The following is a 26,006-nucleotide window of genomic DNA, read 5'->3' on the forward strand; positions in this document are numbered from 1 at the left end:
TCTCCTGCTCAAAATCACGGCCTGGCGTCGTCACATGTTTGGATTATGATTTATCGTCCGTTGGTTCAAATTTGTCAAATTTAGTAGTGAAAATCTGGGGCATGGCTTATGTTATGTAGTTATTTTTTGTAAGCGTACTGTATTTAGAAATAATTACCTGCCCTTTAGTTATTTTATCAATGATCGTAATCGTCTGTGATAAAAATGTCTCTCGAAACCCCCAGCGGAAAAGCAGTTCTTAAATTTTTGAATGAATTTGATGCCAATATTCGCAATCCTATTCTCCACGATGCCCGAAGTTCCAAAGCTTTTGAGGGAAAAGGCACTCCGGAGCCAAGTAAGCGGAAAGCTACAGAATCTTTTGATATTCCGTCGAAGGAGAAGAAACGATCGCCTTCTCCACAACGGATTTCAGGTACATTTTTGTTTACTAATCCTGTCTCGGTCAAGATTCGCTCGTTACACATGTGGATTTTTATTGAGATACCATTTCCTGTCAATGATTTCCTTCGACGGCTATAGGTATTCTGTATTCATTGGTTTGTGACGGTTTGTTTTGAGTTTCTGTAATTTGAAAACTGAATCTTCTCACAGATTGGGAATTTTTTCGTATGAAAGAGCAAATTACAAATTACAAAATGGAAATTTCGCAATTGGAGAGTCGTCTTCGCAGCCAAGGTGAAATGAGAGTGGAGTCAGAAGTGGTAGCAGCTAAGGAAATACAGAGACTCGAGAATGAAAGGATGTCGGACCGAGCTGAGGTACAAATACTGCAAATTATAATTCGTTAATTGTTCGAAGAATACACTCATGTACGTTTGTACCAGGAAATTCACATTTAGCTGTCATTGTAACCTATAATATTTATTTTTATGTAGTTGTACTCATTCAAATTTTGAAGTTGTGATGGGCCTGTAAGGCAAAGGAGTTTCTGTATATAACATCTGCGGAAGTGAAGTCGGAAGCCAGAAATCTATAGTAACTTCTATTGCCCGTGAATTTGAATTATACTTAAATTACTACACGATATATCCTGCTTTCTTCCGAAACAATTTTTGTCTGTGATTAAATTACTTAATGCATGTTAAGTGAAACCACATTATGCCATTATCATACATACCTTGGATACCATCTATCATTGGTAATAGTTTGTCGCAATCCCTTTTGATTGATATTATCATCTGCTCAGTTTTTGTGGTGATATGCCTGAGAGTGTGATAAGGAAATTATTTTGCGTTTAATTTCAGCTGAAGCAGTTGAAATATCTCACAGAAAGGTTGAAACAAGGTTTATCTGAGAAAGAAGAAGAAATGCAAGAAGCTGTGAGAAAATGTGAATCAGAGAAATCTCTTGCAGAGTCAAAATACATCAGTGCTCAAGGGGAAATCTTCAAATTAAAGGATGCTTTGAAAGAAGTTAGTATTTTCACATTTGTATAAATGATAAATATGAAGTGGAAGGTATTCAAATTCTTTAATTATGCTAGTCAGGGTGTTTTTAAATGGGAGAATTCCTTTGCATGTTGAAGGATACATGCATTGGTCTCCCAGTAAGCCTATGATTTTTTCATACATTCGACCCTATTCCTTTTTTGTGGTCAGTATATATTTGAGTAAAGTTTGAACAAAAGTTTGGGCAAAATTTGAACATGTACCATAGTGATGTTCGTTGAGCAATGATATATATTTCATTGAAAATGGGAACTCTGCATATTTATAATTCAATGTATGTTTTGACCAGAGTGGTAATTAAACAATTTTTGGGATTTCGTCGCGTGAATGTTTAGTTTGCCCCAAATTGTTCTGACCGATAGTCGTCGCTCTCTCAAGGGAATCTAGTGAGGCAGGTATTTTTATTTGCAACTATATGGGAGCTATATCTGACTGGAGGAGGTTGTGAAGAGGTTGATGTTTTGGATTCGGTTTTTTTAATAATTTAGAGCTCCCATGATAATATCATTATTTTTAAAGTAAAATACACAGTATTATAATTTGTACATTTTAAGTGGTGTTACATCAAGTTCATAATAGGGAAGTTTCCTTCATCAAAGAAAACTAAAGGCATTGATTGCGATTCGTTACCCACCATTAGTGTATTCATAATACACAAATTATTTGGTTTTTGAAATACCGGTTTAGACGAATGGCAAGGGTCAAATTTTATCCTCATTTGAAAAAGGCCAGATTGGCGCCCATGTGATTCCACTCCGCATGACGTCACAGGGACCTAGTTTCTACACGAGAGGATAGGAGTTATACATCATCTGAGGTTACCAATGCATGCATGAGGCACAGAGCTCAGGGAAACATGTCTTAATAATCACCTATTAAAACTGGCTAAGTTCGGAAAGTTTTCTTCGTTTGATAAGGTATTAATAAACCTTTTTTAAGGCAAGCGCTACCATCCAGCAAGGTACTCAGCTATCCGCTAGCATCCTGCGACGTATCAGCACTAAGCCTCGCCTCAAGGTCACCTCACCGGGCGGGAGGGGGAACCAGAAATACGACGTACGGAGATATTTCCCGGCATTCATACTTAAGCGTCGCGTTTTCGCGCGCTTGAAAATTTTCACTTTTCATTTAATCGCGAAAGATAGATATTGTCATTTAAAAATCTAAAAGCGTGAAATACGTACTCCAGGAGTAATAATCTTTCGATTAAAGCAATAAAAAAATAATAGGAAACCACCCTATTGAGATGTAGGAAGAAGGAAAACTTCCATCCTTGTGGGAAATTAGGACAACAAGACACTGTCTTCGTGAAGCCGACAACAACTCATAAGTACCTACACAATATCCCTAAGTCATCATCAAGTCCAAATCAATGAAGACGTCAACACTTCCTCCCACTGGTCATGCACAACAACCAACCAAAACAACTTTCTCAAAGGTAAAAATTAGAGGTAATTCCAGCAAAAAAATGGGTTCAATGGATATAGTTATCTTCTTAAAATTCAAGAAAATACTAGAAAAGAACAAGGGTGAAAAAAGAAACAATAAAGTGACTGATTATTCATCAACAGGAAAAAATCAGTGGACAAAGGGAAGCCTATCTACCATACATAAAGGGAGACACTGAAAAAATTGGAAATATACTTCTATAAGTGACAAAACCCTGTCTCACTCATTGGCCCCTTGCGTTCTTCCTGTCATTGCATAAAGGGTAGGATTAAAATGTAGTAGAAGCATGAATCCTTCTGAAGAAAGCCTTCTGTAGAATCCTGTATTTTTTTTAGTCACCTGTGAACAAGCAGAGAGTTGCATGCATGCAGTGAGCAAGCATGTTGATTTCTGAGAACCTCTGTTATGAAGTGCGGTTACCTCTTATTGATTAAGTATCCCTACAAGGGGGATGTCATGAGCTGCTCAGCATTGTTCGAGTGGTATAAGCTGTTCTGGGACGGCGGGGTAGACTAACAAGTCCCTGTGTGAGAATAAAGCCAGGACGAGCAAGTTGAGGGTCAAATCCATACCCATCATCTTTTTTTGATGGTGGAGGTGTGGTTCGCTGGAAGTTCATAACCCCTGGACAGATTGTGAAAGCCAGTTTTTACGCATACGAGCTTGACAGTCTATGGAAATTCCCTCCACTTGCAGCCAACAATCTGCAATTATTGGAACGACATGCACCGTGCCACACCACGCTACGGGTGAGGGATTTTCTAGCCAAGCACATGGTTATCTTGCTACGTAACCCCTCCTATGGTCCATCTGGCACCACCAGGCTTCTTCATCTACTCTCAGCTCTAGCAAAACCTCAAGGGAAACTAATAAAGCTCTGTAAGAGACCTCCCTGGGGACGTGACGATATCTCTGAAGGAACTCCTGGAAAGCGAGCTCCAGAAAGTGTACACATTGTGGGAAACGTGTCATATGAGTTGTGTCAAAGCACATATGTGCTATTTTGTGGACTATTTACTGATTCGTACCTGTACTGATTTGTTCTGTTAAAAAAAAAATTAATTAATTCCGTCTTACTGCTGTTTAATCCAACCCTGTATCTGGTTTTGTGCTTGAAGTGACCATTGCAAAGGTGTTTTGACAGTTATGGCACCTCAAGAGATGCAGCTTTGGTCAGGGGGAGACCTCCCCCAAGAGTTGTGGGTCTATGTCGTTAAATCTTGAAGATTGTGCACGTAAGCCCCAGACATGGGGAACTCCAATCGTCGGTCACAAGGTGGTTCAGGGAAAGACTCCACAAACAAGAAATCAGCACACAAGAAACAATTGTCAAAAAAATTTACGAGTTATTTTCAATCAATATCTATTTGAAGAAGAAGTATTCAAAATCAGAATTATTACAGAAAACAACAATGATAACTAAATGATCCCATAGGAAACATTACCAAACTTAAGTACAAGCTGTATAATTTTGCTAAAATCTCCCATGTCAGTCACGGCATCCGTCTACCACGAGCGCCCAAGCAAAAGAGAACTAGCGTACTCCGAGACGAGTCAGGGTGGAGGGGAGGGATTTTGCCAAGGAGAGGAGAGGTAAAAAGGGCGATGTTCAATCAGCTGCGAATCTGCCCCAAAAAATCGCCCCTGTTGACTCGCAGCTCCGCCAAGCATCATCCCGGCCGGGGAAGGAGGGGGAACAGCGTGCAGGCCGGAAATTTCCCCTCAATCTTCTGGGTTGGAGACATCACTGGGAGATTCATTGGAATTCATGGAGGGGAGAGACATAGTGGGGTGAGGTGTTGGAGGGAGAGAGAGTTGTGATAGGACTATGGTAATACTTCTCACTCCAAACTGCATACTTGGGCCTCAGCACCCATTTCCCCTTGATTGCCAAGGAGTAGGTATTCCTCCGCTGCACTACCTATATAAGACTTGCTCTCCAGGTATGGCTGGTTTGGAGGCAGAATTTCGGAGACAAGAGTTTCCGAGACTTAGAGTCTCCGAGCCTTTGAGTCGAAGGGCCTTTGCGCAAAAATCCTTTGCGCGAAAAGTCCTTAGCAGGAGAAGTTCTGCGGATAAGTTCGGAGGAATTTCTGGGGGGGGGGTATACTAAAAAAATTCACAGAGTCATTAGAATAGTTAGTAGAAGAAAAATAATATGGTGTCATAGCAGCCAAGAATTATAGAAAATAGAATCTAGAGGGTCAACCACTCCCTCCTTCCACCTTCTTCCCCTTTCACGGTATACAGCACATATTTAGAAGCAAAAAAGAAACCCTGTCTATTGGCCCTATTGTCATAAACAACAAGAGGGGTGATATTTTTTTAGGCTAATCACCTGCCTGTTTGGTGACTAATCATATCTTGCCAATGACAACCAATACAATAGTAATACATAACATTCTGTAACAAATTTGGGAAACCTCCCCTGTGTGAACTCACTAGTGTATTTACAAAGTTAAGAAATTTAGATCCCTCTGTAAATACTAGGTTATACCACGTGTATTTATACAGTTTGAGAATGTGTGTATTTTGCTGCCTATATTAACAAGACAGTAATATTTTAGGCAGAAGAAGCAAGGAATGCCCTTACTCAGCAGATGTCGTCTCTCAAAGCTGATATGGCCAAAGGAGCTCAGGAGCTTGAAGAAGAGAAAATGAAACATGCCAAAATGGATTACACCTTTCGTAAGAAAATGCGTGATGCTTTATTTGCTCAAAAGGATTTTGAAGCAAGAGCAATAAATGCTGAAAGAAAGGTTCAGGTGAGTTTGTGTATTTTCTCTTTGGTCATAGGTTTAGTGTGTTGCCTTCACTGTCTGAAGGTAAATGTTATAAATTTGATGCATTGCATTTGTTATAGTTTATGCTTTTGATAAGAGAGTCAACCCTCATTGTGAAGTCATTGTTTGGTTTGTCTTCCTGATGTTTGCAAAAGGGAAAGCCATGCTAGGAAGTGTGTGGTATGCAGCTTTGGTTTTTTGGAAGAAATTATTTAACAAGAGTAGAGTCGAGTCAATGTCTTCATTCATTCATTCTTGATACTGATTCTTAGTCCTGAAAAAGTCCAATTCTTGATACGCCTACTGCAGTTTATTCATAAATATCTAATTCTATCCTTTATGTTGTTGTAAAAATGTTCTATGAAACTTGATAATTCACTCAATATTTTTTTCACAAGATAGATAAAAAATTAGTAGAATGCTATCACCCAATAGCTATTACGTAAGTTAAGTCTCTAAAGGGTGGGTACTCTTCTGAAAAGTTAGGGAATGTGAAATTTCTAGGCAATACTATCACATAAATTTATGCAACTTCTTTCTCTGTATTCTGGTGTTTTTATTTTAGGAGTTAACTCAAGAAAGAGACTTGCTTTCAGAATCTCTGAAGCAAGTGAGGTCTACTGCGGCATGGGTTATAAAAGAAGCTGAGCTGGAAAAGGAACTAAAGAAAGCTAAATTGGAAGTGAAGTCATTGAGGTATGTTGATTTATTTTAAATTCATCATCATGTTAAGACACAATACACGTCATGTTAATATAATATGTTCACAGGGTATTATTCCTTAGTCAATTAGTGTTATTATTATCAATAAAGCCTTATTTATTACTCCTGAACTGCTGTAACAAATGTGGAAGCTTAGTACTGGTTTCTTAACTTTAAAATTACTTCGTAAACTGTTACTCTTATTTTGTTAAGCATATGTAGGTTTTCAGATTAAACTGGTGATACACACAGAATGATTGATATTCAGCTAAAAATAACTCTTTGGTGATGTTTTTCTTCTTATGAGTAAATCTTTATTCATTCCATAGTTTTAATAAATTTGCTTCCCAAAATCATGATTGTAATTTTGATGAATAATACTTTCAGGGATGCATTACAAGACAAGTTACTACTGGAGGAATTCAACAATACCCTACAGGAAAAAGTCAGTAGCTTGGAAAGTTTGCTGAAAGACTCTGCTGAGTTAGAAGCTGCCAAAAATGAACTTGCTTACAAACTCAAGGAATGGCAGACTATAGCTGAGTTGATGTGCAATGCAACAGGAGTGGTACCAGAAAGCAGTGACCAAGCTGTAAGAGAGGCATCTGAGTTCAGCCTTGTTTCAGCTAGAAAGGCCTTATCTGCTATGCAAATGAAGGAGGCAGAACTTACTTCAGAACTACTTGAGGCTCAGTCCAAGTATGTCCAGATCATAAGCCTAGTGTTGCATACCTGCATATTTGACTTACTTTTTTCCTCAGGACTTCCTTTTCTGTATCATAGCAGAGACATTTTTTACTGGGTATGCGATCTTCATATGAGGCTCCGTGGCATTTTATCTTAATTATGTATAATGTAGCATTAATATTTAATCCTACATTATAGACATCCTTTTATCCTTTATTCAAGTCTTCCTTTTTTATTAATTACCCTTTTTTCACTCGCTTCCTTTTCAGGTATCAGTGAATTATTTTATGTGTCTTATTTATTTTGTCCTGTAGAATCATGAATGAAGTTGACAATGATTATCCATGCTGACGTGTGACAACTGCTGCAGGACTTTTTTTATTCTCCTGTTTTTTTTTTCAATAAAGTCAAAGCATACTTCTCTTTATCTAGGTGGTCTCATTCGTTCTCAGTGCTCCTAATCTCTTCTTTTTTATAGCTGGACTCTACATAATAGCAATCGTTCAGGATGGTGTCACTACTTGGTTGTGCACCAGATTGGGTTTCATTGCCTTTTCTAATGACGACTCAAATTTATTAAGAAAAACTCAAGTTGTCTGACTCAGATAGCAAATTGTTTCACATTTTTAGTTTTTTGAAATAATAATTTAAAAATAGGAGTGCAAAGTGGAAACAACCAACCCTAATGCTACTACAAGGGGTATTAATAGGGAATTGATAATTTTTATCCTTATCTGTAGGAACCAACCATCACAAGAAGTAATCACTGTCTGTAATGATAGTCACTGCAGTAGACTGTCGTTGCTACAAAACTCATAGGCCCCAGATAGACCCCTGGTGGGTTTTCAATTGTTCTCGTGAAGGTCTTATTGATCACAGTGAGAGTCAGGGGATCTACATGATCACATTCACCAAGGGGAAATATCGTTCAGCTACTTCGTAACAGCAACTGCAAGTGATAAGGATGGCAAAATCACAGACAGTAAGTAACTGAAGGTTTTGCCGGATAGCACTGAGGGAATGCAAGGGACTTTAGGAATCGTTCACACTTACCTCCTTTTCACACTGCATGTTTATTCAAGGCGTGATTCCTTCCAAAGAATCTAGTCCCTCAGCCGTACAGCCCATCGTCTCTGGCCCCATTGGCAAGGGATGTGTACCTCACTCATGTCGCTGCTAAATTTTGGTTCCCAGCTTGGCATCACCTGGTGCAGGGAATGGGAGGCAGGTGATGCATTAGGTGTCTACTTGCTTCAGAGATTCTGAGTGTAGGAGTGCTAGTCAGCATGGACCCTTACAAGACTATATTTTGGGAGGTTAGACGGTAACCGTGGCGAGGAGGTTAATGAGCTTCTATGGGTGCGTTCGGGGAGCTCGCAAATAGCGCTGATAGTGCGCTATTGCCATTCAGGGAGCTCGCTCACAGCGCTGTGAGCGAGGTCATGACGCCATCATTTGGTAGGGCCGACGTCATTACTACGTGCTTTGAATGCTATCGCCAGAGAGGTGAGGCACAAGATGCTATCAGCACCAATATGCGCTAACTGGCTCCCCGAATGCTCGTTGTCATGTCGTTGTTTACAAATACAAACACATCGTTTATATGTATTACTGCGTCTGCCATTTTTTAATTTGCGCTGTTTACGTTCGGGTAGCAATGAGCTTAAAGTACGCGCCTTTCGCGTTCGGGGAGCTTCATAGTAACGAGCGCCAAAAGCCTCCCCGAATGGCAATCTAAGCGTGTAGCGCTGATAGTGCGATAGCGAGCTCCCCGAACACACCCTATGACAATCACTCTCTGCTGCTCCCCCTTACTGCCTGTCACAGTTTCAGTTCCCTCTGGCATTGATTAGACACCTTCGTCCAAGTCTAGAAACATCCAATGTTTGCCTGGTAATTCTAAAATTCTATGGCAAAGCAAAGCTTTCGGATTTGTAGTACTGTGGATGTTTTACATCGTGTGTGCATTGTTTTTGCATCAAACTTCATAATAATATTTTTGTTCGATGCTGTTGTGACTGTGAGTGAGATTTGTTGTTTCATAACATCAAAAAATTTCTAATTAATATTTATTTTCTTTTTCTTTCCTTTTCTTGACCTTGTTTAACATATAATATAGTATTTCTTGGAATTTAGGTCATTTATAAAATAAGTTTCAGCCAACGTTTCGATTTATTTTTTAAATCATCTTCAGGGCTATGTAAGACAAAGTGTGAACAATATAAAATACAGGGAAGAATAATTACAGAATAATTTTTTCTTACATAGCCCTGAAGATGATTTAAAAAATAAATCGAAACGTTGGCTGAAACTTATTTTATAAATGACCTAAACTCCAAGAAATACTATATCATAAAATTTCTAATATTGTTTCCTCTACTATATGTTAACAATCCCCTTTCGTCTGTACCACAAATTTAGTTTGTAGCAAGAAGTGCTTCTTAATGATGTTGTTTGTATGAAAGAGGCTACTTTATTGTCCACACTTTGTTATTACAGACTTCTGCAGTACCTTGTTCCCACTTGGTCATTTATCAAAAAAAAAATTGTACATACATAAATATTTAAGTATATTTTCTATTGCCTCTATTTTGCTAGAGTTAGCCAAATTTTTTTTTTTAATCCTTGAATTTGGTCTCAGTATTCACTTCATTGACTGATTTTCAAGTTGTAATTTTTTATTTACTGCCAACACTTTTTTTTCATAATTTAAAAGTGTGAAATTGTAATTTAGATTGTGAAAATTTGCGTTTTTATTATAAATTTATCAAACCTTTTTCAGGATAAAAGAGCTTCAGGCTTACAAAACCACTGTGGCATCTGGCTCCGAATCATTAAAAGCACAAATAAAGACATTAACGAATGAAAAAGCTGAAGTTGCATCAATGTTAGAAGTTGCAAGGAGGAAAATTAAACTTGTATCTCAGGTAAATGGTCGTATTCTCTGTATGTTATAAGTAGAAGTTAAGTAGGTACTATTGCACTATTAATATCACATTACCAAGTGACTGAGGGAAATAAATCTCCATAACCAACTTTATAGTTTACCTTAGCAGCCATCTAAATACAGGAGAATACCATGTTTAACTTCTTTGACCCAGACTACTTAAAATAAGGACTATGATTCTAATTCTTTCATGATATAATTACATGATGCATCTAAGCATATATAAGTTCTATTGGGAGTGGGGGTCACTGTTTTCATAGTCCTGGTCTTGAAGCCCTGTGAGAAAGTGAATAATTGCTACTAACAATGATTGAGAAGTTCTCAAGAATAAGATAGTGGTGTCTTCTAGTACATACTTGCTTAACCAAGTTTTTTGACTGTATCCTCTCATGATTTTTCGATCCAAGCAATCTTTATTTCTTTTTTTTGTAATTGTGTGTAGGTTTCATACAATGTCTTTGAAAACGGCATTTACCTGCTTTACCCAATGTAAAATGCTTAGGATCTGAAGAGTTGTTTATGGTAGTCTTGTTTCATTTAGTAGAGTTACATAAAACTAAGGTTTTCCCATAGCTATAGTCATTATGAAAGATAATTCTAGGCTTTAATTTTCTCATGATTTATTCGAGTAATATGTTTTTGTAACGTGTTATGCCCTTTTTGTGTGTTCATCAGACTCACAATTATCCAGCCGTGGTTTATCCGGGTTGTGGATTACCCGTGTATGATTTCTGCTGTCGCTCAATATTTTCCGCGATCATTATAAAAAAAATAAAATCGGACACTAAATCATTGGAATTACTGCATTAATGCTAGGATACATCGGGCCTATTATTTCCGTTAGAATCCCCTTCGTAAAACGGAAGCGATCACGCTCTAGCATCATTCACGGGAGCACCGTGTTCCTGTTTTCCAAGCCTCGCAATGAGCGGCCGCACTCTGTGATCACAGTTATACATCCCGCAGCAGTTGCAACCCAGGCAACTGGTGCGAGAGGCAACTACGTGGCGTGGTTCCGGACAGTGTAGTTTCCGGCGTCGAGCAGTGGTTTTGAAGCATTCGTGCAAACCACTTTTCTGTATCCGTGATCAAAAAGCCGCAGATGTGTGGTTTTCCAAACCAGGCCTTACATGGAGCATTAATAATATGAGTACAACCATGTTATTGCCGATAAAAAGATCGCAAACTGCCAAAGAAAACTCTCAACGAGTCTGGGAAGCACTCTAAAATAAAATAATAACTGCATAAATAATAATATGTATATTGTTTGTGTTAGGTAAATTATGAACATTACAAGGAATTAAAGTGAAATTTTGGGTTATCCGTGTTTTCTGATTATTTGTGCCACCCCTCCCCAACATTGGCCCGGATAACCAGGAGTGTGGGATAATCTAGCTTTGATATCCAAATTTAACATCTATGTATACGTCCACTTTTTCAAGGAAAGAGACAACTACAGACAGTTATTAGACTCCATGGAGCAAGATATGACATTGTCAGCTGGAGCATTTAATGCTGCTCTTGGTGGAGGAAGTCAACAAAGGCGGCCTGGTGGACCAGTGGGTGTCAATAAAGCAACCAGAGTAGAAGAGCTTGAACTTATTATTGAAAAATATCAGAAGAATATGGAAACATTGGAAGCTGAGTTGATAGAAGAGAAAAAGAAAAGAAAAGCAAGTGAATAAAATTAATATACCTATATGTACCAATACTAGTGGGGTAATCAATGCCCTGAAAAAACGTGGTATTTCATATTCCTGTCCTTGTTATTTCATGCTGTTAACCGTAAAGTTGGGTGAGGCTCTGGGAAGACAGGGCAAGAGCATAAGATGAGTGTGTGGTTTTTAATAGTATATTCTCCTTAAATGCCTCAGATTGCCTTATGTGGGCACTCCTACAACAATTATGAAATGTATTTAAAATAGCGAGTCTATATTGGGATGCATACAAATATGTGTATCCATTATGTGAAGCATTTAAATATTTATGCTTTAAATCAGCTTACAATACCTTAAAGGAATTGTTCCCCAATTTAATTGCTATTACTTCGTTAATTTCAGGCTATAGAGGAAGCAAATTCTGTTATGGTTACTGGGAAGTATTCTGAAGAGGATATGCTGAGAAAGATAAAGGAAGCAGTTGATGACGAAAAAGCAAAGTTGGAGAAAGAGTTAGAGGTGCTATGGAAGGAGAAGGAAGAGGCTCGGAAAGAAGCTGAAAGACTCAGTGCGCATGTGGATCAATTAGAGGGAGAATTGGAGCACAGAGCCCTTAAAGGAGACTTTAATCCAAAGGGTACTAAAGTGGTGCATTTCAAGTGAGTGAGATTAAATCTAAAATTTCATTATACATTAGAAGATCGATAATCTGGAATTCTTGGGACCAGACACATTCCGGATTAACAGTATTTCAGGTGAATAGATTGGTTACTTAGATGTAGGCAATACTTCTACAAGTTTTTATAATAATTAACCCTTAACCGGTGACGTGCGGTCTGAGAGACCGCTGCGTTTCTAAAACTAAGAATATTTTCAAAATTAATATTTCAAAATATCTATAATTCTCGTTAGCTTCATATTTTTGCATAACAAGGACATCCCACTCTTAAATTAATGTTCCTTTTATTAAATTTTATAAATTTCAATTTCAATTCGATTAGCGGTCTGTGAGACCGTACGTCACTAGCATAAGAAAGCATCAAGAAAGGAATAAGCTGGATAAATTTCATAGCTACTTACTACTCAGCCTTCCAACTTTAACATTTAAGGCTTTTTTTAATCTGGCGACATATTCATGCATAAATAGAATAATTATAACTCAAGTGTTTTGGGCATCAGTTTTTTGAGCCTGCTTCAAATCACAATTTTTAATGACAAATTGGTTTGTATTGGGAGTGTAAAAATTTTAATATAAGTTTAAGAATAGTTAAGCATTCAAACAAAAATTAAACAAAACAATAACAATGGCGTTGCAACATTTTATGAATTTTTGATTTATTGCGGTCACTGGGAGTGTAACAAATATTTCACGTCACTGGTTAAGGGTTAATATGCATTGGCATCTGTGGAAATGATGTATTGTAGGGTAAAGGGTCAAGTAATGAGAAAAACTCAATCAAATTCATAAAATTTACAGTTAAAGACATTATAAAAATGATTTAAAGCATTTGAAGTTCTTAATTCGTAAACTGAGAAAATATATTAGTCATGAAATTAATCTTGAATGAGTCATATGTAAATGGAAGAGTTAATGGGTCAAAATTTTTAAAATATGATTTGTACACCAATTTTTTCCCTACATCATCATCATCATCATCACTGGTCAACAATCCTAGAATTGGTTTGACGCAGCTCTCCACTCAGTTCTCCTATCAGCTAATTTTTCCCTACATATTTTTTAAAGTGCACGTGTTGCAACTTCCTTGTCATTTTCGCTACTGCTACCATGAACTTATCAGTAATTATCAAATCCTCTAATTGGTGGTAATCCCACTTTGAATATGTTACTGCAAATAACTTTCCATTAGTGATGATGAACAATTTTTATTAATTGCCATCAACTATCACGGGTATCATTGTATCATTTTCAATCACCATGTTTCTAATTAGGTTGTATGATTGCTTTCCTAGTAGATTCAGGTCTATTCTTCATCAATTACTTCAGCCACAGTCTGGACAAATTTGTTGGGACCTTGAAAATGGCAAATTCATTATTAGCATCTGGAAGGGAATCCAGGTGGCAGCACTAAATTAGGTGTCATAGCCGAATATAGGTGATCGGTTGCCTTAGTACGTTTGTTCGTGTGAAGCGATAGCCAGCCAGCACTATACCGTTTAACCGAATATCAATAGCATTATGTATGATGAAAAACATAGAAGGAGAAGTTCATGAGCAACAAAATGTGCGGCATTTATAATTGCACCAATCAGTGTGAGACAAAAGCTATCTCTCTACATAGATTCTCCAAAACCCCTAATTTGAGAAAGAAGTGGGAGCACGTCTTGAGAATGGGCAAGAGTTAGCTAGCTCATTTAAGAAAAAAATTAGAACGGGTCGTAGAGAAATATATGAAAGCATGACAACGTCAATGTATTATTTAATGCTTACTTAAAAAATGTTTGCGTAAATATGGAGTTGTCAGAGGAGGAGATGCAGACGGAAGGAAGGATGATCAAACTTGCAATAACTATCAATGAATTTTCAGCTATCCAATAAGCCAGGAAAGTTAAGGTTGGGTAATTAACTCGAATCGCAACAACTGAGAATGATATGAATATTCCTGGGCGACTACCCACCAATCGCCGGGTCTTAGTCTGCTTGAGACATAATTTTTCCCAAACTCGCGCAAACTTTTTCCTGGGCGATCCCCCCTATGATCACCTTTTATCTTCCACCCGGGGGCCCGTCAAAACCGGGTCAGTCCTTAAAACATCTGTCTCTTTCTCATTCAATAATTAGGCCCTGCTCTTCCAAAAATGATGCGGAGCGAATTGCCTGCGGAAGGCCTGCGCACTTTGTTCGGTTAAAGGATTTCTTGAGTCGCTTTGCCCAAATGGCCAAAATTCGATATTGCCGACTGGGGCCGAGGCACGGAGACCCTCCTGGGACCCGACGTGCCACTTCCCCATCGATCTTCGCTAGCCGGTTAGAGTCTAGTGACTCCACATAGTAGTCAAAACGCAAATGCAAGGGGAATTCCACTCTCGATCACGCCGACTTCGAATTCCCTTAAGTGATATAGGTGGGATCACTGTTCACAACCTTAAAACAAAAGATATTAGTTTATTGAGGACGGATGGCATATGTGAGGAGGAGCCTATCATATTGTTTGATGATTTTAATAATGATCTATTGTTGATAAAATCGTCAAACATTACACATGAAAGCGGTAAAAGAAGTGCCGATTTTCTTCTGAAAAGCATGTATCTCGTGTGACGTACCATAAATAACGCTTGTTTGTATGAAAAAGTCCATTACAAGAACCAAATACTCCAGTGCTTCAGCCATGACAACTTCCAATATGTGATTACAGCATCCCACTTCATACCCCTCAACGAAGGACCTCTTGAAGTCTCTATTGAACTCCAAAACGTCAGATGTGGAGAAAATTACTTCATCCATTATTCACAACTGAGATATAAATCAGTATTCACTTCACAAAATTGGTGAAAACACACCCGTTTCGCTCACCGCGAGGCTGTAGCATTAGTAAACAAACAGGCCGATCACCTCTGTCTCATTTCTGAAATTGGCCACCAGGTGTCAGTTACTTTGATTCCTCTTGCCAATAAGTGTTGTTAAGTTGTATGCAGGTGTTGTGCAAGTTGCATTTTCACAGAATGAGCAAAGACTTGATATAGATGCAGGTCACAATTGCTTTCATGACGTGCCAGTTGAATTGATTCTTCTTTGGATTTCCACTGGGTCCTACATTGTGACCAGTGTTTTGATGTCCTACTATAGCATCGAAACATTGATCTCGTTGGAAGACCTAATACAGATATCCTGATGAGATTACATATATTAAACCCATGGATTTTTTTCATCAGCTATTATATTCTGGTCTGTAGTATCCAGGATATTATGCTCTAAAGGTTTCATCTTAGTCTTACAATTTAAAGTAAAAATCCTGTTTTCTTAGTCGCCTTATGGCGGTTGACTAACCTAAAATTGTTTCTTATTTGTTTATTTAGAATGAATCCTGCTGCATTGGCGTCAGAGAAATATGTCGATGAGCTTGAGGCCTACAAGTCTGAATGTGAGAGGTTAAGAGAAAGAGTGAAGGTTTTGGAGGAAAAGCAGCAGTTGCTGAAAGAGCGAGCTCAGGGATCTAGTACCATAGCAATGGATGGTGACTTACTACCATGTGATGACTCCAGTGCCTTGGAAGTTACAAAAGTGGTGGAAGCAAGGATACAGGCACAAGGGTCCAAAGAAATTGAAGGTGAGGAATCTGGATCTTTCTACTTCAGTAAATATCTTCCTTCCTCTGAATGCAACTAGCTTAAATACTATTAAGGCTCTGTGGAAGTTCTTGTAATCATGAGTAGAATATATCCTGTTAGATGCAAAGAGTGATAATAATTTTTTTAACCCTTTTTTTTTTTAATAGAATTGCGAGAGCAATTAAGGCAGGCAAAATTACTTCCTGAGAGACTTAAAGAGGCATTCAAGATGAAAATAAAAGATTTCCGTGATGCTTGCTATTGCCTTTTTGGTTACAAATTAAAACTCATTGGTGTTGGTCGATGGAGTCTGTATTCTATGTATGCAGAGTCACCAGAAGATCATCTCCTGTTTGAGGTTAGTAGAAAATTATGGATATTTAGCTGAAATTGTTGCCTAAGGGCTGTATTCTCAGTCGACCCTGGATACGTCATCAGCCCGTACATAAATCGATCTTGCCTTACATATGCCACATCAAGCCGTACATATGGCCGTTTTTGGCACTATATGGGCCCTACTTGATGTAGGGTACCTGAACCAGCCCTACACCATACAAAAACATGGCGGCCAAATTTCGTCTGCTGATCGCTTCGATTAAAGAATTTATGTTGTTATGTATATTAAGGGAGACGAGCTCACATGAACCATTTTAAAATGTACAGAATCACAGCAGAAAGGTGATAATACTACATTATACCCATCAAGTGAAATATATAATTAATTGACTAAAGTCAGTAAAGCAGTATACATGCACCTTGTTTCTGTGAATATATATTGATATTTTTCACGTTTGGCACTTGTTATGCTTTTAAAACCAATAATTCCTTTATGTATAACCATAGAAAATGTATTTTCATGCCGATATTCACCATATAATAAACTTAACTACAGCAGGTAAAAGCGAATGAAGAACTTGAGCCTTAATGATGCAACATAAGTTCCCACGTCAATGATCATTTTTGCCCTGTACTTATCACTATCTTGTACAGACAGCTTTTGAAGTACATAATTTGAAGACAATAAGGTTCTACTTTTGGCTTGATATGAGAGTATTTGCTGCAAAAATTAATATATTGACACAACCTGGCGGACGACACTGATTGTTTATTTACCTTGAGCCGTTGCCCTATGACCGAAAATTATTGGGCATCTTTTATTAGTTTCATAGTTTGGTCCCATTACACAACCAGAATGGAAAATTGGCGCGGCGCCATCATCTACATCATGACCTACGTCATCTCAGGGAACTTGACTAATGTAGGGTCGACTGAGAAACGCATATTAGGGCTCTTATTATGTAGGAACAGATATGTAGGGTCAACTAAGAATATGGGCCTACTAGGTCTTGAAATTCATGGTATTACCAATGGAATTGACTGGTTGTTCAGTATGTTAGTGGTATTGTCTGCTAATATTTACTGGGGAGTGGAATCTGTCAATGAATATGTATCTGTCATTGCATACCACTCTTAGATGCTGTTAAGCAATGGCTCTGGAAACAGTTATGGGCTTTGCAGACCCTGGAATTTCTCTTTTAAATTGTCATTTAAAACCATTTTTTTAATTTCTTGATTAAATTTTAATAATGTGCAGAAAAGAAATTTTCACATTCTAAGAACTGATTTTACATTGCAATATTATTTAACATAATATTTCATGTGAGACAATGATTAAATGCTTTTATTATACCAGAGGATAGGGGTGAAACTTTTAAAGATGGATTATTGTTTCTTATAAGTAAAATTGAAAATTACAATGTTTCTACCGAGTTTTATTTTGACACTATGTGTTTCGTTGCTATAAAAAAATTACTAGTGTAATGTTGCAAGTGTATAATGTTGTTTGTAGCAACAAAACGTGTAGTGTCAAAATAAAACTTGGTGGAAATATTGCAATGTCCAATTTTACTTTTATTGAGAAATTCCACCACATGGTGCCTAACATCACACAAGATATCGTTTCTTAAATAAATTGAATTGTACTTATCATATTTACAGGGAAATAGGTACTTAAAGGATGTTCTTTTTTTTTATATCATCGCTCAAGGTGCATAATTTAGGACTTTAATACTCTGACTTAACCTTCCGTTGGGTCCAATGGATCTGACAGGCATGGCACAAGTTTTTTTTTATTTCTCCACGCCATTTGTTTTGACACGCTCTATGCAACCCTTCACTTTTCGCATTTTTGCCGACAGATCAATGGCGAATTATTCAGCATAATTAAGCAAAATAATGGCACAATAAAACAAAATGAAAGCATTATTAGATAAATAAGACAGTAAAATAAGAAACACTAGTCCTATATTATTCACAAGCTAAAATACATTACTTATAATAATACTTAATAGCCTAAAAAGCACGCTAAGTCTCACCTTGCTGGACCGGACCAGGGTGGTATGACAGCATGCTAAGGGGTCAATAAATAGCACGAAAGACATCATGCAAGTGTTCAACTACATCAATAATGGTACTTTAAACTTTAAAGGTAATACCACTGAGCCATGCTAGGAGTTAATAATGTTTTTTCACATCTGTGCCTGTCAGGCACATTGCGCCTGAAGTTCCAATATTGTGCCTGACGGAAGGTTAAAGAATTTGCCCTAAATTCAAGTTTTTTTTACCAATTAAATGTGATATTTTAACCTTTTCTCTGTGGCAAAAGTTGTTTTATCCTGTGACTTAATTACCAATGTTTAAAAAAAATTGTGACACTCCAATGTATGTAACGCCATCACCAGCGGACACACTCCAAGATGTCAATTAGCATGCCACATGGAGAGGTTTAAAGACATGTTTACTGGAGTTTTTCTGCACGTAATGCATAAACACTGTCATCATCAAATTGCACCACGTTAATGCTCCAAATTGGGTAAATGCATGAATCTATGTCCAGGAAATAGCTTCTATTTTAATTTTGTGCATCCATCCTAGCAATGGTTCAACCATGTACTTACACAGGTATATGCATCATGTAAACACAGCTTAATTTTACATGTATAATATTTTTTGTTCATTGCAATTTAGGCCCTGGCATTGTTACTTTCCAGATTTCTTCTTCTGGACTGCCATCTCTCTTGGAGACCCCATTTTCTGCTACTCTTGAGGATCTGATAAGAATACACTTGATGCGACAGCATTCTTTCCCTGCATTTTTGTCAGCTGTTACACTGGATTTATTCAACCGACAGACTATGAGTTAAGTGTTTGAGAAGTGTGAACTTCGTGGAAGGAAGAATGAAATGAAATAGTATATAACAAAATATGTATATTTAAAAGAATATCCGTTTTTTACATCTTAATCAAATGAAAAAAATATAGGCAAATACCTATAAATCAAGTGAACAAGTGGCATAGTGCTGTATGGTAATGTAATATTGGTATGGATGACTTGACCATGGATAATTTTTTAAATACAAAATGGACCGACTGCCAGGTTATTATGCCTTACAGCTTTCCAATAAATGTATGGATACTTGTACAAAAAATATTAAATGCAAACGTGGGAATAATGATTAATCATGAACTGATGTGCTTGAATTATTGTTTGTGTAAATAAATGCATAATTATCACTGATTTTTGTATAACTTCAACTGTTCATGTAATTCTTCTTGACTGTTTATCTGAAACTTTTCCTCTTGTTCTTGCAATAGTTGAAATATTTGTGACAGTTGCTTCTTTTCTATTCTGAAATAAAAGAATAATGGAAATTATTTTTCAACATAAATTGTTCAATGGTTTACTTTTTAAAAATATCCTACTAAGTCTATATTCTGACTTAATGCCAATTCCTGAATTATTGTAATCACATTCAGTGTGGCTGTTTGCATATCAAGCTGAAATTCCATGTCTTTTTCAGGCTCTCCACACTAGTTTCACAATTTTGTAAACAGTCTGATTACATGTTTTTAACAATCAATGTGTTGGCTTGGTTCTACATTCCTTTGTTTCACCAGATCATAACCCCAGAACCAGAATGAAATGTAAGTAAAAAAGAATTGGAATGAAATTAACTTGCACAAAACTCAGTTTGAAAGGTTTTATTGAGCATAATATACATTCAATATTTTATACTATTAAACAAATGAGTTGTGAGATAACTTAGTTTATGCATTCAGAAATTTTAATAATTCCATAGGGAAGATCAGGAAAAGATTTGAAAGACAAGCAATGAAAATGACTGAAGTCACCACAGCGAAATATGCACCATTACAGCTTCAAAATGGAAAGGGTGGAGTGGGACCTTGTGAATCCTGGGGCCAATACTTATGCCTATTCACCACCTCATGTCCCTGCCCATCACGAACGGCCACATAACTCTTTAGTCTCTTAATGAGTTATTGGCGGCTGTACCTTTGGTTTGACAAGATACCTGGCAATGACGCCCCCACACCCTTTCTCTACCATTGAAGCTGTCATCAGACTTTTCCTGTGGCAACTGTAGATTAGGAGCCAGTAGTCCGCCAGCAAACGATCCCAAATGAGGAAAAGAGTAGGTCCAACCCATCCCCAATTTTGATAAATATGAATCATTACTGGAGATATTACTTAATTGAGTGGAGGCAAATAAGTATTAACCTCTAATGCAATTAACTAAAATCATGATATAGAAATGAATTTCAACACTCATCACTACGTAAATATCAAAGTTTGATTTTCACAGCAGATATGGCTTTTCCAGATTTATCTCATCTTTCATGACTTTCCAAATCATGAAATTTTAACTTTCATGAACCTCCAGCGTTTTGGTGGTGTCAATTACGTTTTCATAATTATCAAATGACAACCATGTGCTAATTTACTGCCCACTAGCAGGCCACCCAGCATCACTATACCATTTTTCTGAACTGACAGCGGCTGACCTTGAGCGCGCTCGAAACCCACCCACTCTTCTAGCCAATCACAGGAGAGCGACAGGAGAAAGTGTGGAAGAGCCCGCAGTCTCTCTCCGACCTCCATGCAGTGCACATCGCTCTCCAGCTAGCAGCGTTGCCAAGCCGAATCTCACGAGATCGTACAGCGCTCGTTCTGCCGCCCCCAAAAGTACCGTTATTCCCACGGCTGGCAACGCCGATTGGCCGGATGGAGGGGAAATGGGAAGGGGATGGAGGGGAACGGAGAGGTGGAAGGGGCAGCGCTTCTCATTGGCTAGATTCTATTTTCCACCCAGCCGCCGTCAGTTCGGAAAAATGGTATAGGGAAGAATAGTACCCAGAGAAGAGGGAAACTTGGAATTCATGGTCATATGGCAGGATTTTTAGGTAGAGGAAAAAAGCAGGTATAGTGATGGTCCCTCTCCCCCATATTAGAATGAAAAAACTTTGTAAATTTCACATTAATTTTATTAACACGACCAGTTTCATCGCTGTGCGACATCATCAGGTCTATGCGCGACATCATCAGCACCTGATGATGTCGCGCAGCGATGAAACTGGTCGTGTTAATAAAATTAATGTGAAATTTACAGTTTTTTCATTCTAATATGAGACAATTTCATGAAGTTACGACGCAAACCATTCAATCCTCTCCCCCATAATGTCTGTCGACTCAAAATTGAAGCAAGACGCTGAAGATGCTAAGCAGCAAATAATGGAAAAAATAATTTCCGTACACCATGCACAAGGTCATCTTATACCCCACTCCATAACATTGATCGTTAAACATATATAGACCAAAAACGACATGTGAACACAGGCCCGTCGCTAGCTGATCTGGCGCCCGGGGCAAACTGGGATCGTGCCCCTCCCCCCCCATAACATTGATATACCTGCAATCGGGAGATTTGAAAATTAATTGAAAATTTTTTTTCATAATAAAGATATTTTATTGATTATGAAAGTAAAACGTACAAGGATATTTAAAAATTTCAGTAAAAAACTTGCCGACCGCGTAAGTCACGAGCCGATGTTATGTGTGTCTGCGTTTTGCGACGTGAAGGAGCCTCGGAGCTCTTTCATTGTGTTGAAGAGAGCTGAGAGCGCCGAACAGCGGATAACGTAGTTAGTCAAAATTTTAAAAAATTTTTAGCCGGCGAACACGGTGCGCCCCCAACTTGCTGCGCCCAGGGCAAAATGCCCTGGTTGCCCCGCCCTCGCGACGGGCCTGTGTGAACATAAGCCCCAGCAAAAAGGTTTCCAACGAGCAGATTTATAGGTAAGTGTAGTATCCCTTGAGTTCCAGAGTCCACCTTCCAGTTATATGTCGCATCGGTTGACTTAAGTGACGACAGCTTCGTCGCCTGTCCTGAAGACTTCCTCAGGTCGAGGAAGACACGCATCATTGATCTCCTCTTCATTATCTCCGTGAAAATTGTTTTAATGTCTTTTGTAATCTCCAGGGCATCCTTGAAAATTCTTGTTTTGTAATGTTTAACTCTAACATAGATAAAGGGGTTTGTGCTGTCCATGCAGGTTCTCTGGCCAGTAAATTAGTGAAATATCTCACCCCTCTCCATCAACCAGAGGAGGAAATGGCACGCTACTACATAAACTCTACTAAGTCAAATTCAAGATATAAGACTGACAGACTTATTGTACAGTTAGTTTTGACTGGTGCCACTTTTTACCAGGATTCCAGCAAAAGAAGCCACTAGTATACTCAGGGATAATTTCAGCAAAGAATATAGCCTCCCTAGTAGATATGCCTCTCGAAACAACCTACTTCAATTGAAAATAGAATTATTTCTAACAAATACAAGGGGTACCAATGGCGTCACCAATTTCTCCCACAATAGCAGATATTTATATGGATTATTTTGAAATAAAAGCCTTAAAGGATAGCATCCACAAACCCACAATGAGGCTGTTTTATGCTGACAATACTGTCATATGGTGAGGGGACACGAATGAGATAAGCTTGAAGAAGCCCACAAGTATCTAAATAAAATCAACAAGAGCATACAGTTGACAAAAGAAGAGCAATGATATAGATAACTACCATTCCTGGACATCTTGGTAATCAGGAGAAAAGATAGTACGCTGGTGGATACAGTATAGGATAACAAAGAGATATCTTTATGCAAGAATTCATCACTACCATGCAAATGAAAGGAGTAAATTAAACATCAATACACCAATCAGTTACAGACGAAGATCATTCTTAAGAGGAACTAAAAAGACTGGCAATAATCCTCACTAATTTCAATAGTCAAAATTTTGAAATTAAACCTTATTGATTAATTTTAGGGTGAACCAAGGTTGTGATTTTCAGTCTAAAAAAGTCGAAGCTTAATTCGGATACAAGGTGAAAATAAGAAATTTGCATGCATACTCATGAGCTTCCGCCGTCATTCACTCGAGTACGGAGAGGTGGATAACGATCCACGTCAAACTTAAAGCATAATTAAGAATTAAATTACTCTTTCTCATGCTGACGTTGTTCCTCTGATAGCTGCTCTGTCAAGATTTTTTCAATCGCTTTTTGCTTAGCCCGCTTCACTTTCGACATGACATGGAATTCTTTGTCGTGGATCAAACCCTGGAAAAGATTCTAAAATCAGTAGTTGAAAACTAAATAAGAACTAAATAGAGTAAGCAGTGCACGGCGGGATTAACACTACCTTGTCATCTTTCGAAGGTAGTTCATGGCGTAATTCTTCGTACTCATATCTAGAGTGAAGGGGCTGTTTACTTTTCGTGAAATACCATGTCAAAAACACCGCCAAGACTGATATCGCGATGGAAAAGACATAAAAAGGAGAGAAATTTTGGATTATATTGGAGAAAGGCACGTTTTGGAACCACGACGCCAACATTTTCTCCGAAATGTCCTCAAAAACATGAACTCAAATCATATTCCAATCCCATTTCGTAAATGCGACTGCACCGCGCAATATGCTTTTCGAAGGGCCTTTGTTTTTCACAGAGGAGTTGGCGAAGGTGCTCTTGCGCTACAGCTCTTCTTGGGAAGGATAAGAGGTGATTCGCCATATTAACCAGATTGTGTAAGTTGAAAATAGTTTTAGCTAATTAATATCTAGGAAAATCAGGTCTGAATTATCTTGAGCAATTCTGCTTTCATTTGATAGGCGAAGACGCTCACCAAGAAGTATTAGTGATTAGTGCAAGTTCAATTATCTTAACCATGAAAATGTCTGCCGCCTTTCTTGCCGTAAAGGCATATGTGTCCTTAATCGGTAGAAAATGTGTCTGCGAGGATGATTGTATCAGTCGTGAAAAGATATAATAAATTACCAATAGGTGATGATGTGTGTTGCTTTCAGGAGGGAATCAGACAGAATTATTGCTTATTACTGCTGGGTTGTACTCGACGACACATCCCCGATTTTTCCTTCTTTTAGTTCTTCAAATTGAAGTATTCCCGTGAAAATCAGCTTAAACCGGTTGGAGTTTAAATGGATAAAATTTACAATCTCCATTAAATCAGGAGTAGACGTCAGGATCTTATTCTTGCTTGGTAATAATCAATATGATCGTAGACCAATTTCTTAAACGGTTGTAGGTATAGGATGAAATGGTAACCTAGTAACCTTATCTATGTTTATTTCCCTGGTGACGGATGCATGCTTTCCATACCAAATTGTTTTACATCTTATTGTTAACCTGATGTGTCTCACTAGAAGTACTTCCTTGATCAATCAATATATCTCGTATATTTTCGCCATACCCAATTTTAAATTTTGAAGGTTGTTTGTAATTTATCAAAGGCGAAATGGATTATGATAAGACGGAGGATGAAAATGGTGATAAGGAATATAAAGATGCTTGCCAGAACCCAGATCCATCGAGATGCCCCTTCGACTCAGAAAAATTTTGTCGGTATTGTAAATTTTACTTAAGGATTAATTTCGGGTGCAATTCCTTCAGAATATGACCTCATGATTCCTTACGCATACATGCTGTCTATTAATGATTTTTTTGTACCACTGCCTCATAGATTTACCAAATTTAACGAGCTTAGAGCTAAGAATTTGCTATGACAAAAATTTCAAATGTTTCAAGAATTTAATTCTCCTTGCGGTTAGAGTGATGTTTTACCTAACCTTTCACTGCTGGGGGTCATCCTAGTCCATTACCATCATTATGAAAATGATTCTTTTCATGGTGCATTATATTGTTTTAATTTCTCTAGTGTTGCCGGAGGAGGAAATATGCAAGGCCAAAATCAAATTAAACTGGAAACAGCTCCATTTGACCCTAGGTTTCCCAATCAAAACCAAACCAGGCAAGTCAGTGAGGTTCAATTAAGATTGAATAAATTTTGTATTTTAAAGTTTATCGTGAATAAGTTGTTTTATGAAGAGGCTGTTATTAGTCATCTCTTCTTATGCTTCTTAAATTTAACTCATATTTATCTCCTATTTTAAGAATTGATAGTAGTTGAGCCTAATTATTGCCATTAACTGCAGGTATTGTTACCAGAGTTATGTTGACTTTCACCGATGCAGCAAGCTGAAAGGAGAGGGTTATGAACCATGCAACTACTTCAAGAAAGTCTACCGAACTATGTGCCCAGCGGCTTGGGTTGAGAAGTGGGATACGCAAATAGAGGAAGGCCGTTTCCCTGGAAGAATTTAAATTTTTGCCTTGTGATTTAATCTTCCTGCCCTTAATCTGCCATAGTGCCCAGACATGTCCTTGCAAATCTTTTTAGGCACTCTACTACAATCACTCTTTGGATCAAAGACAAAACTGGTTTGTGTCTTAGTGGTTACTCCATCTGTTTGGTCTAATTTAAATTGAATATTTGTATTGTTTCGTTGATGTAGATAATCATTATATCAGTCTGTTGATCATGTGCCACCAAGGAATTGCAATAGAGCACTTTTCCATGCCAGATAAGGGAAAGAGGGCTGTAGTTTTTTTAAAATGTTACTGGTCTCATAACATCTCCGGGGTCAGAGACCCAAAATGCTAAAACTGTTTGCAAGAAATGCATAGTTTTGGCTAGTTGAACATTAATGTAATTTGAACTGTAAGTAAATATAATGTTTAAAACCACATTGAATATCAATTTTTATGGCCCACCATCAATTTTACTTTCATCTTATTAGAACCATGAATGAGATTTGATTTAGAAGGT

At 37.8% G+C, this 26,006-nt stretch overlaps 3 protein-coding genes across 6 annotated transcripts; 2 read left to right on the forward strand and 1 right to left on the reverse strand.

Annotated features, from left to right (window-relative positions):
- Positions 1-19,437, forward strand: LOC124169845 (mitotic spindle assembly checkpoint protein MAD1). Its single transcript, XM_046548638.1, has 12 exons — positions 1-415; positions 595-761; positions 1,248-1,415; positions 5,468-5,665; positions 6,249-6,379; positions 6,773-7,084; positions 9,855-9,999; positions 11,462-11,692; positions 12,080-12,336; positions 15,713-15,963; positions 16,132-16,322; positions 19,015-19,437. The coding sequence occupies exons 1-12, from the start codon at positions 205-207 to the stop codon at positions 19,165-19,167; spliced, it is 2,415 nt and encodes an 804-aa protein (XP_046404594.1). The 5' UTR covers positions 1-204; the 3' UTR covers positions 19,168-19,437.
- On the reverse strand, positions 19,216-24,380 carry LOC124169849. 3 transcript variants are annotated; one of them, XR_006867255.1, is made up of 4 exons: positions 24,158-24,380; positions 23,524-23,630; positions 23,323-23,441; positions 19,216-19,652 (listed from the first exon to the last, which is right to left on the reverse strand). XR_006867255.1 is itself a non-coding variant. In XM_046548645.1 (3 exons), the coding sequence occupies exons 1-3, from the start codon at positions 23,716-23,718 to the stop codon at positions 19,535-19,537; spliced, it is 432 nt and encodes a 143-aa protein (XP_046404601.1). In that variant the 5' UTR covers positions 23,719-23,808; the 3' UTR covers positions 19,216-19,534. The 3 variants fall into 3 exon arrangements, 2 of the variants coding, with proteins under 2 accessions (XP_046404601.1, XP_046404600.1); XM_046548645.1 differs by lacking the exon at positions 24,158-24,380 and having other exon boundaries at positions 23,524-23,808; XM_046548644.1 differs by lacking the exon at positions 24,158-24,380 and having other exon boundaries at positions 23,323-23,453; positions 23,524-23,808.
- LOC124169851 (cytochrome c oxidase subunit 6B2) lies at positions 23,817-25,924 on the forward strand. Of its 2 annotated transcripts, none has more exons than XM_046548649.1 (3): positions 23,817-23,907; positions 25,056-25,148; positions 25,333-25,924. In XM_046548649.1, exons 2-3 carry the CDS (start codon positions 25,075-25,077, stop codon positions 25,499-25,501), a joined length of 243 nt encoding a protein of 80 aa, XP_046404605.1. In that variant the 5' UTR covers positions 23,817-23,907; positions 25,056-25,074; the 3' UTR covers positions 25,502-25,924. The 2 variants fall into 2 exon arrangements, with proteins under 2 accessions (XP_046404605.1, XP_046404604.1); XM_046548648.1 differs by lacking the exon at positions 23,817-23,907 and adding an exon at positions 24,541-24,742.
- Positions 25,925-26,006: the final 82 nt, after the last annotated feature.

The sequence above is a fragment of the Ischnura elegans genome, chromosome 12 (genome assembly GCF_921293095.1).
Source record: "Ischnura elegans chromosome 12, ioIscEleg1.1, whole genome shotgun sequence".
In the NCBI taxonomy this organism is placed as follows: Eukaryota; Metazoa; Arthropoda; class Insecta; order Odonata; family Coenagrionidae; genus Ischnura; species Ischnura elegans.